The sequence below is a fragment of the Gymnogyps californianus genome, chromosome 7, assembly GCF_018139145.2.
Source record: "Gymnogyps californianus isolate 813 chromosome 7, ASM1813914v2, whole genome shotgun sequence".
Classification (NCBI taxonomy): domain Eukaryota; kingdom Metazoa; phylum Chordata; class Aves; order Accipitriformes; family Cathartidae; genus Gymnogyps; species Gymnogyps californianus.
Genome location: NC_059477.1, coordinates 25521265 through 25533747, shown reverse-complemented (window position 1 = coordinate 25533747; position 12483 = coordinate 25521265). Strand labels below are relative to the sequence as shown.

The 12483-nt window shown below is 43.4% G+C and overlaps 1 protein-coding gene across 2 annotated transcripts in view; it reads right to left on the bottom strand.

Annotated features, from left to right (window-relative positions):
• RBMS1 (RNA binding motif single stranded interacting protein 1) overlaps positions 1 to 1681 on the bottom strand; it is a 148799-nt gene extending 147118 nt beyond the window's left edge. For both annotated transcript variants that reach the window (XM_050899611.1, XM_050899612.1), the window contains exon 1: positions 1510 to 1681. In XM_050899611.1, coding sequence (XP_050755568.1) covers positions 1510 to 1584 — 75 coding nt within the window. In that variant the 5' untranslated portion in view covers positions 1585 to 1681. The remainder of the gene's footprint in view (positions 1 to 1509) is intronic.
• Between the last annotated feature and the right edge of the window lie 10802 nt (positions 1682 to 12483).

Below are 12483 nucleotides of genomic sequence, written 5' to 3'. Positions count from 1 at the left end.
GGCTGTCCTTCAGGCACGCTACCTTTCTTAAAAATAATGCATTAAAAATATATAGCTAAATAGTACTGAAGTGATTACTCTGCAGCATAATCTTTAAATGGCTGCAGACTGTACTATTTAGCCTGATGTCGATTACACATTTAAGAGATTAGTCATTTCAAATCACCTAAAGACCTTCATCACATTTCTATCAATTTCTGTATATATGAAAGCACATTTCAAAGCCTCCTCATTGCTGACTTGTAAAACATCTCATGACTGTCAAATCGAATTTATTTTTCAGCCAAGCAGTATAAGTTACATTTCACAATATAGTAAAACAGAACACAATAAAAAGAAGAGCATATCAAGTGTGCAGATAAAGAGAAGGGGATTCTTGTCCTGTCATTGCCACACAGGCAGGACGCTTCAAGAGCAAAAAAAACAACATCAAAAAAAAAACCACCACCAAAAAAAACCCCACACCATGGTTATAACCTCTAAAAAAAGTTCACACATTGAAGCCTCATATGGGTCTGTTTTTATTTGTGAGGAGTGACACTGGTGGTTGGAGAGGCTCATACTAAATGTTCCAGACAGCTGATGCAACCACCTCTGCATCTGCCAGTTTGCAGCATGATGCTTCTAGAGCAGTGGGCCTGGCTGCCCTTACAGACTTGAAGGAGAAAGAGGAAAAAAAAGGTGGGGACCCACCACCACAAGAACTACTAACATCAATTTTCCTGCAAAGAACAGCTACCCGCGTACAACATTAACCATCAGGAGCTGGACCCTTAATGCGTTTTTAATCCAGTTTGTAAACTGCGAGGTGGCAGCTCACAAAGGTCCAACTCCACAGACAATGAGTATCCACCCGAGTCCAGCAGCCTCCTCAGTGTCCGTATTTAAGTGGAATTACGGCCACCCCCATGACAGCAATAAGCACGCCCTGCCACCCCGCAGGATGTCAAAGCACCCCCGCCCCAGCTGAAAGTGCGGCTATCGCCAGCGGACAGCCCCCGTTCGGGGCCTGCCGGCTAAAGTTTGGGTCGTTTCCCTGCGTTCGAGGGGGCTGCGCTCGGCGAAGGCAGCAGGAGCGGGGCTCCGCAGAGCTCCGCTTTGCAGCGGGGTGGCCGAGGACGTGGTTGGGAAGGAGGAGACACGCCGAGAGCCCTGGGGAAGAGGAGGGACCGCCGGCGGGAGGGGGAAGGCGAGAGGGAAGGAGACAGGTCGGAGACGGCACGGTCGGGAGCGAGGAGAAGGAGTGGGAGCGCGGCGGGGAGCACGGCGGCCGCGGGCGGCCCGGGGGCTGCCGGCGGCGCTCCCCGGCGGCGCTCCCGGGGCGGCGGCGGCGGGCGGCAGGAAGGGGCTGCCGGCTCTTTCCTGTCTCCGTCCCCCGGTGCAACCTGACCGCCTCCCCCGGGCCGTGCCCCGCGTCGCGGAGCCCCCGTCCGGGCTCGGCCCTGGCCAGCCGCGCTGGAGCGCGGCCAGCCTCAGACCCGCCGCACCGCCCGGCGTGCCGTACCCTACCTTCGCCTGCAGATACTGGGGGTAGTAGTAGGTGGTGTACTGGGGGTACATCTGCTGTTTCCACACTTTGCCCATGAAGCTGGAAATGTAGCCTGCAGTGCAGGGATGGGGGGGCACTTTGGGGGGCTCCAGCCGCCTCTCCGTCTCTCTCTCCCTCCTGTCTCTTCCTCTCCGGCGGCGGCGGCTGCTGCTCCTCGGCCGAGCCCAGACCTTCCTCCTCCTCCTCCACCCAAAAGCCACAGCGGAGCGGCGGCAGCGGGGGCAGGCACTCTCGCTCTCTCCCCGGGAGTTCCTGCCAAGTCCCCGCCCGGCCGGGGCCGAGCAGCGGCGGCGGCGGGCCGGCTGGCGGAGCAGCGGCGCGGGGAGCGCTCGGGGCCGGCGCGGCGGCGGCGGGGCAGGGCTGGCGGAGCGAGGGAGGGAGGGAGCGAGGGAGGGAGGAAGGAGGGAAGGAGCGAGAGAGGGGGCGAGGGGCGGCGCTTAGCCCCGCTCGGCGGCCCCGGTGGGAGCCCCGGCCCCGGGCCGGCGGCGGGGCAGCCCCCGCGGAGCAGGGGGGAGCTTTTCGGCGGCGGGCAGCGAGCGGCGCCGCTCGGCCGAGGGGCCGCTTCAGCGCCGGGAAAAGCTGCGGTGCCCGGCGGCGAGCGGAGCGGAGCGGGGGGTTTCCACGTTCCGGAGGAGGAGGAGGGCTGCAGTGGTCGCATCCGCAGGCGGCTCGGCTCTGACCTAATTAGCCGGGTTGTGCTTTGTTATCGCCTTTGCTCTTTGTGCATCTCGTTGCCGAGCAGTGGTGCAGGGCGCAGGCTTCAGGGGAGAATTGGATACAATTTTGGAAAACTACGTTTGGCTTCGGTTCTGCCTGGCGGTAAAGGGTCCATTTATCTGCGAGGAGCAGAAGGGACTGCAGTGCTAAAATCAGTTTACAGAACAGCAACCACAAAACCAGACCAAATTCTCCATCTGGCCCATCGTACATCCTTAAATTTGTTCTTTCGCCAGCGGCGCTGAGTACACTTCATTCTCAAACAGGAAACATTCCTGTTCTAGTCGATAGTAGTTGCAATTTTTTTCTCTTGAATATTTTCTCTCTGAAAGATAATTTCCCAAACATTAGAAGTAGGAACCAGCAGCACACTATAAATCCACTGTTATTTCTAAAAAACCCACTTAGCCCAGTGGGTTTACTTCTGACAAATGTGTCTCTTTTCTACCCAAAGATAAACTGATCCTCAGAGTATTAAGCAGATACCGTTTCTTGGTCACACTAATCGCAATCACTTTTGTCTCGCAGCACTGTTTTATTAATAAAACATATATGTAAGGTCCACCAAAACTCCTGAGCATATTAGCATCACCAAAACTCCTGAGCATATTAGCATCAGCCAAGCTAAATGTGATAATAGTGGAAAGAAAGATTAAAAAACTTAAGGATTTACAAGCATCCCAGTGCAATAGCAAAGGCAGCCTTTGTGCAGCCATGAATCCCTGGTGCAGGCTGAGCAATGAGAGGTAACTGCAGATATTCTTCCAAATTCCAGCTGAGCAGAGGACAATTACGCAAATGACATTGCAGCTCTCCTGGCTAGCCATTAAGATCGCTTAACAAGTTTTTTCCAGGGAAGAAATTTGTATATGGTTTTTATGGTCCACACAGATTTAAAAACTAGTTGCATCTTTAGGAGACGGCTTTTTCTCCAGGAAAGGCAATGGAGCTTTTGAGTTTTGGTTAGGTTGGGGGGTTTTTGTTTGGATTGGTTTGGGGTTTTTTTTGGTTAACACATAGCTAGAATGACTATGAAAAGAGGGACAAACACAGAAAGCACATGAGTTGGTAATATTTTTGTGTCCACGATGGTAACTTTCTGTGGGAGGGACAAAGATTAAAGTTAGAGAAAAGTTGAGCAGAACAGAAATATCAGGTATTTGAGGGGGTTAAGAATGTGCATCTGGAAAAGCTGAAATGGCCATGGCCAAAATCAGCTGCCTTCTGTTGACTGTACTGGCGTTTATGCAGTGGAAAAAGCATACAGGCTGCAATTATATCTGAAGAATGCAAGGTAATATGGCTCCAGGGTAGTGCATGGTCAGAGGATAGTAGAAATGAAGTTTCAGAGCTTCATGGGGAAATGTGTTGCTACAGCCCAGCTACGTGATGATACTGTTATAGATTGCTTTAAGAACTGCCAAACTGTGGCCTGAAGTTCTTGGTTGAACTACAAAGAATGTGGTTCTGGCCTCTCTTAAGCTGACAGGTTACGGGTGCTAGTACACTTTGTTTCCTTCTGAGAAAAACAGAACAAGCAAGAAGAAGAAATAAAGACTGGTAGCTGATGGATGGATTTTGTGGGGATTTTCCTGAGGAGAAGGAAAGAATGAGATCTGAAAGAAAACACATATTGTATGAAGACAGCCAGAAATAGAAGAGTGTTTTCCTCGAATCCATCTTCATGTAAACAGCTACTGTGGTTGTCACAAGTACGTTGTGCAATCACGAATGGGGAGAGAGGCACCCAGAAGAAAAAAAATCTCTAGGAAATGAGGAGAGGGGAAGTGCAGCCTGTCATTCCAGCATTTACAACTGCAACAGTCTCCAGCTTAGTTATGTCAAGTTACTGAGCATGGCTGATGGCTGCCAGCGAGAGGAACAGCAATGCACTCTGCCACAACAGCTCCTGAAAGTGATGAAAGAAGAAATCTGGCTAAGAGAGTATTTAATTACAACTGTAACAGTTAAAGCTGATCTCCAAGTTCCTTCCCAGTCTCTCCTTGTAGAGACTTAGAACTTTCCCAAATGAGGTCTTTTGCTCTAAAGCTTAATCTCATCCCCAAACATGTGTCACTGTTAATGTAAGGTTGAAACCAATTTGGTTCCATTTTCAACCAGAATATTTTCTAATTAGAGATCTACTTCCATTGGAACATCTGCTCTAACTTATTTAGCAAAGTTGACATTGCGGAAGTTCAAAATTGATAGAGTTTAATATTTATCATTGAATTTAAAAAATAAGACTGCAGCTTAATACTACAAACTTTTACAGTGCAGTGATCCCACTGACGCTTAATGAGAATTTGCAAATGATGCTCAGTTTTTATTAAAATGAGGTTAGAAAGTATAATTATTTTATTGGAATCATTTACATGACCCTCAGTTACAGTAATTTTTTTCATTTTTTATAATGGTATTGAAGGTGTTACTGTATTAAGAATGGATCAATGAAGAATTCTTAGGCAAAAAAATCTTAATTTAGCATCACTCAGGGCAGTCTCTGCTTGTATCTTTTTAATATGTTGATTATTCAGCCAACTTAGTAATATGACTGCAAGTTGTGCAATACAGACAGGATGGCATTGCAGAAGAAACTTTAAACCAAATGACTAATTTCTTAACTTTTCATACTGATGGAATGTTTGTTTTCAATTGCTTATTCTATGTTCATAGCAAGGGCAAACAAACACTTTTAAATTGAAACTGCTTATGCTGTCTGGCGGTACTAACTCCTGCCGTCGTAACTAAATACTCACAAGGTTAAAAATACTTCCCTCATTTACGCACTACACAAAGTATAGGATTAAGAAGGAAAGTAAACACTGAATTGTGTCCTGAAGGATAGTAGATACCCAACAGAGTACCAAAAAGATTTTTTTTCTTATTTTAAAAGCTGACTTCCTACACACTGCACCAGTACAAATGTAGATACTGTGGCTTTGTGAATGTTAGGGAAAACAGTAGTCCATAATTTTGTCCATGGCCAGATTTCACTGACTATTGATGGAACAATATTAAATACTACTTTTTTTTTTTTTTTTACATTGTTTCCTTATCATAGTTATAGTCTAACTGGTCAGGACTGATTAAAATATGATGAAAACACAGCTGGGCTGTTGCTGCAAAAGCCTGAGAAGCACTGTATGTGCTGCCATGTCCGAGGAGTTTTAGGGCAACTCAGTTAAGCCCAATCAATGGTTATCCACTGACTCTGAGTGTTGGAAGAGAAATCCCATTTAAGCTTTACAGATTAATTTAGACATTAGGAGTTCTACCCTAAGGCAGAAAAAGTCAAATGCAATGCAGAATAGGAGGGAAATATATTTAATCCACCTCACTCCAGGAACCAAGTGGACTGCTGTACTCTGCAGCACTTGGGGTCTTTGAACTGGTTTAAGCTGAAAGAGACAGACATGTTTATGCTGAAATCATTATTACTTTGACACAGTCAGGAATATTTGAACAAGGATATATTTTTTTTTCTGGTTAAGATACTAGCTTGAGTCTTGGGAGATCTTTGTCCAATACCAGATCTACCACAGAATGTGGGCAAGAGGGTGAGCAAGTCGCTGAATTACCCTGTGCCTTACTCCCCAGTTTGCAACTGTGTCAAACATTCACCATCTTCTGTTCTTTGTCTGCCTTGTGTGGTCAGGCTGTAGGCAATGCAAGGCACCACAATCATTTGCTAGGAATCTGCCTAGTGTGATTCACATAAAAGGACTAAAATAAATAGAAGCAGTGGCAGCGCATCACTTGTGGGTGCAGAGAAGCCAGGTACTGCATCCTAATTCACATACAAATGTTAACAAACCCAAGATCTGTTTTATACCCCCAAACAGTGTGTTAGGGCTACAGAAATGCAGCTAGGTTTAAGCTCTCAGCCAATACCTTCTTTGCTCTTCCCCTCACTCCCAGCAGACACTGTTCCAATTACTTGCAAAGCCTCCTTGTTGTAATGCCACCCTTAGCCCCATCATATGGCCTTGACTGCTTTGCAACACAAATGAAAGACTCTTCAATTCAGGTCGCAGTAGGCCACACTCTTAAGCACAAAGGCTAAATAAACGGCCATTGTTAATGGGCCACCAAGATGAAAAGCACTTGATTGTTTTCATCAATTAAATCAACTCTCTAGATTTAGTGGCTATTAACCCTTTCAGCAAATTCTTAAATATTTATTTCAACAGAGTGACTAGAATTCTCTATTTTTACAGTAGCTCTCCTGGTGCAACAACGCTTCACTGAAACATTGCTGAATGTGGTGTGCCCTTGTTTATCCTTACAGCTGAGCCATATACTGCACTGGCTCAGCTGCTCCTGACAGCTGCAGTCAGTGTAATTCACTTTTGTAAAATCTACAGGGCTACATCCTATTCTAAGATTGTCCAACTGAAGTATTTAACTGGCACTATCATACAGGAATTTAACATACTTTTGCATTTGCAATTCCCCTCTCATGAAGTTTCACATGCACCAGGCAATGCTCCTGCTATTGGCAATGGGCGTCAACAAAAGATGCAGCTGGACTGCTCATGAAAACGGTTTCTGTGTTTGCAGCTAAATGTGTCACCATGAATTCGGGTACCCTGATTGCCAGCAATAACCTTTTCTTCATGTTTAGATAGGTCTGAGAGAGTCCTTTCCCACATAAGCACTGCATTTTCTCAGTTTTCTATATTCTAATTTACTTTACCCTAAGATGCCCAGCTAACAAAGATGATTGCACACTAACAGCAATTGGGGATTTTTTTCAGCATTCTTCATAAAACCTGTGAGGCACCTCTTGTTGGTCCAGTTCTATAGGTCTATTTAATACATACACATTTTATTTAAATTGTCTTCTCACTGACAGCAAAACTTATTTGTATTATAGGAGTATGTTCATCCTAGGGTGGAGGTTGTTAAGAATCCAACTTCTATTCATACATTATTTAGCAGAAACTTCCATCCCATGCAGTTCCTAACCGCCCTGGAGTCTCTCTAGCAATAGAGTCTTCACTGTGCAAGCAGATGAACAAGGAAGAGAATAATTGTACCTCTATGAAATATTGACCAGCTACAATTCTTTCATTAGGACATTCCCTTTCAATTTTCTCATCTCAGTTTCAGGGCAGTATTTGCCATTCCTTCCCGTTCTGCACAGATGAAGAAAACACCAAGCCCAGCCCGCTTTGGCTGCAGCGTAATAAGAATTCTTGTGGGTGTCTTTTCACCAGCTTCACCAACCAGCTGTGGTTGGTCCTGATCGAATTCAAACCATTGATTTTAAACATTTGTGGATAATTCAGAACAAACATTTTTTTCCTGCCATGCAAACAAAAATTAAAAGTTTAATTAACATAGACAGCAGACATCTTATTTCTACAGACTTAGGGACACATTGCACTGTCTTTAGGCATATCTTAAGCAAGTTCTGAATAAAAGGTGAAGGACACATCCTTCAGGCTTCTATTCTAAAATGCCCCTAAATTTTCCTATTTTTTAAAAAAACTATTCCCAACTATGGAGCGTCAACCTTCCAATCCAAACACAGTTGTATTTTAGACAAGTTCTGCAGCTTATGAAATATCTAACAAGTCTTTCCAATGTCTCAAACTCCTTCCATCACCCACAGCAATACCTTCAGCTGTCCCACACCCTCTGCACGGTCGTACGTATGGATTAGCTGATTTATTTCAAGTGCTGACTGGCCAGCGGGCTGCTGTCTGGCCAGATGGCCCAGGCTGAACCCCACCTGCTGGGATCTCAAGCAGAACACCAGCTTTCTCACCTTGTCTCAGCTACTGATTTTCATGCAACTTTTAGAGCCATCCTATCTGTGACACCTCTGCTACACCACCACCTTTGATTGAAATTGCCTGAAGGCTTCAAAAGTTATAATGGCGTAAGGGATGGAGAAGGAGAAGGTGACTAAGCAAAACAATTGCATGAGCCTTATTTCCTTAAGAAAGCACATGAATAAGTCAAAGAGCATAGGCTCTGTTACCTGTTATCAAGTATACGATACTAAGTTCTACATTTTTGATGTCTTAAATTTTTAATTTAATGGAACCGGAGAATAAGGCATTTTAATAAATTTTTAAAAATCCTTTGCCATATGAACCAAACCCTTAAGCTATATATCTCAACAGATACCTATCAGTGCTACTTTGATTTGATTTTCTTTACACAGAGAAAACGTCTTTCTCACAAAAGGACCACAACACATTGCCATTTTGAATTAGTTCATGTATTTGAGCTTCACTCACAATTTATCATGTTTAGCTTTATCACAAACTATTTGAAAATGCTGGACACTCAGACTTATGTACATGCAAATTAACACTTACAGTGCAATACATTGTCAGAGCTAATAGGTGTTGTGTCTCTACTGCATAATTCAAAAAACCATTAAAGTGTCATCACCCTTGATCTGCTGTAAAAATGGAAGCTTCCTCCTTGGCTTTGAATCCATTTCTGTCTTCTAGATGAAATGCCAGATCCTCAGTCGAGCTGCGGTGATTCATTCTAGCTGATGACCTTGCTGTGGAAGCCCCAGCATTCCCTGCTAAAATAGTTCTCAAGTCATGCAACACTGACAACGCAGAGTTGAGCAACTTCATTTATTTTTCTCTGTTCAGCACAGACAGTAATGCTAATGCTGATGTGAATTTGTGGAACTAAGAACAAGGCCCAGCTAGATGTCCCAGTTACGGTGTATTTCTTAGGGATTAAAAAGGCTTTTCTTATTTCTGAAAATTGATAGTGGAAAAGTGTCAATCATCTGATAAATTGAGATTCTTCTGGGTCCATTTTGTGCTGTTTTAAGACATGCCAATTTTCATGCCAGTTGGACTAAGAAGACAAACTCTTTTTTTATTTAATTAGAAACATTTAGGATGTTTATATCCTGTCCTTTTACTGTACTGTGATAATGTCACGATATTTTTTTGATTCGTCTTCACAACACTTTTCTGAACCCATTTTTTGAGCCCATTCACACACATGAAATGGAGATGTGGTGGGACTACATGACTTTTACAAGATTATATAGGACATGAATTTTGTTACAAATAACATAAATAAAATTAAAATATAAAAAAATAAAAATAACATAAATAATTCTGGATTTTCTGATTCCAAGGCTAGCTCTCCAGTTTTGGACCAGCTTAATGTTTTTTGTTGTTCCTAACATAAATGAGGGAATACACCAATAAAAGCTTGAATTCTCACACGTATATTTAACCATTTTGCATCTTTCTTGTTTCCAAAACTATCAGAGTCTTATTTTGCTATAGTTCTTCCTATATGTAGGCATGTAGTGACAGGACAAGGGGTAATGGCTTTAAATTGAAAGAGGGTAGATTTAGATTAGATGTAAGGAAGAAGTTCTTCACTGTGAGGGTGGTGAGGCACTGGCACAGGTTGCCCAGAGAGGCTGTGGATGCCCCATCCCTGGAAGTGTTCAAGGCCAGGCTGGATGGGGCTTTGAGCAACCTGGTCTAGTGGAAGGTGTCCCTGCCTATGGCAGGGGGTTGGAACTAGATGGTCTTTAAGGACCCTTCCAACCCAAACCATTCTATGATTCTATGATTCCCTTCCTTAGGATTTCATGTGTGTCAGAAACATTGTGGTACCAAAAAAGTGTTTCAGATATACACCAAAACTTTCTTAGCATTTAAAATTCTTCCAGATCTTGCGTTTCACAACAACTCTTTATAAACCAATGTGTATTTATTTTGCTGGAAAGTTACCCAAATAAAAATATTGCATTTCCAATTCTGGTCTCTGGGGCTTTAATCCACTGAGAAACTTAAGAAAGTACTCACTGATCATGGGATAATATTTCTATCGGATGCTAGCAGTATTTATTGCATAATTTTATGAATTTTGACTCATTTTTGTATAATTTGATGTTTATAAGCACTTTTGCTTCCATTTTCACTAGGGTAGGCACAAAGACATCAAAACTCCAAACATATGTTCCTAGGGGACCTAAAAACCTGTAAATAAACAAGCCAAAGTCTGAGCTGTAATCAACACGTCTCTAGCAATGAAGAATGTTAATCATTTTTTCTCAGAGGACTTAGAGACTAGCAAGAGTTTTCTAAACCTTGCAATCATCTTTAGATTTATAGTTTTGGATTTCATATTTTTGTACTGGCTGATTAAATATGCTAGGAATTCACAAAGTCTTTAAAGTTTTCGTGTATTATAATTTCTAGTTTATTTACAGCCTTAGACTCCCTGCATAACCTGAAGAACACGAACATATGTGACAACAACTGTAATACAGAATTTTTTAAATACCAGCATACAATTCTGCATATGGGTCAGTTTTGCCAGGAAGACATAGCAGTGTCTTTAAGAAAGCCGCATGCAGACAACCTCCTTTTTTTCAGGAACCTCAGACAAGTACCAGTTCCTGACTCCTCAAGAAAAGTCCCCTCCAGGAACTGCCTCTGGTCAGGTATGAACGTGGAGACTAACTGCTGTAGCTGTTCGGCCAGTTCCACACCTTCTGTGCAGAAAAACTGCGTCTGATTCGCGGTGCCACCGACATTCCCGGCTCTCAATGTTTGCTGGTACGTTTGGAGGCAGAACCCGGCAAGGCTGAAGACACGCCGCCACAGGTGGAGCTGGGAGGACTCCCCTTGCTTCTTCGCAGGCCGAGGTGCCCAGGCAAAAGCCCCTTCGGGCGGGCCGGCAGCCGCGCCCCGCAGCGCAGCGCAGCGGGGGCGGGCGGGGGCCCCGCCGTGTGGCGGGGCGGAGGCCCGGGCGGCGGAGCGCGGCGGGGAACAGTGCCACCTGGTGAGGCTCGCCTCGGCCGCCGCCTCGCAACGGGTTTAGCCGCAAGAATACGTCGCTCCAGTCCCAGAGGGATGGAGCTACGCAGCACGTGCCCGTGTCAAAAGGTACGTCATTTTGATTTAAGAAATACAGGCAACCTATTAACGGCAAAAGCCCTCTCCCAAGTGATGCCATCATTGACACACCCAGCGAAACACCATTTCGACAATTTTGATTCCAGTTTTGACGTCGAAACGTTTGATGCTGCAAAGTGCTGCGTGCTCCTCGTTCCCAATGGATTCATACCGAGGGAGACCATCTCCCACTGGAGATACGTCGCACCTTGTAGGAGATCTCACGGTACTGCACATTGCCTATCTCTTTATCAACTCCATTATTTAACGTTTTCTGCAAGTCCTTCCAGATTTTGGCCTTTCCACGTACCACCATAATGATGGTTATATTAATAATAAGTTAAGGCTTATTACAACATCATCTCTGCATGTTAAATAAAATAAAATTTGTTCCTTCTTTTCTTGTCTGTATTTAAAAAGACAGCATACCATGTTGAAAAGTAACTGACATATTTGATTCCTATTCAGCCCTTCTACTTTTTCATATTTTTCTTTCCTATTATTTGTTTTAATCACTGTTACTGAATATCATACATTTTAGAAATTTCTTTGACTATTGACTGTGCATTTTCTGACAAGCTCTGAACATATTCCCCATCTCAGAATCCAATTAGGTATTCAGAACACCCACAAAGGAAGTAAAATTAATCTGAGAGAACTGAAAAAGTGAATAATTAAAATAATTGAAATTAATCATTGTTAATAATATATTTACATGAGTATTTAACAGGACTAATGCAAATTCGTCATATATCTTACAATATATTTATACAAGCTTTTAAACAGGTATGTAAGTTTTTAGTACAATGCACAGATTCTTGTTACCAGTCAAAGCTTCTGCCAAAAAAAGAAAAAATTAGGCAAAAAAATCTCTTTTTAAAATATAGATTCTAAAATCAGTGGGTAGGCTGCTTTATTCTTTCAATTTCTTCTTTTTTGATTTCTAAATACCATTTTTTCTTTCTTTCCAGTTACGGTACATTCTTAGCACGATATAGTAAGATAGAGATTTAAACTAATTTCTCAATAGGATACTAGAGGTGAAGATACTCCTAAAAGAGCACATGCTCGATATGGAGTCCTTTTGCAAAATGTATATATGCACCAATTCAGCTGGGCGCATGTAAGCACATTTGTGTGTGTGTATGGGTATTCTTGTATGCATAAATAGACATGGACATCTTCAACTCAGATAAGGGGGTCTGGTCTAAGACCATGGATTTGAAAGGCCTCCAAACAGGGAGGAGCCTCTTTTCAAAACAGAGTGGAGTTAAAACTACAAGGGATTACATGTTTACATGAAGAATG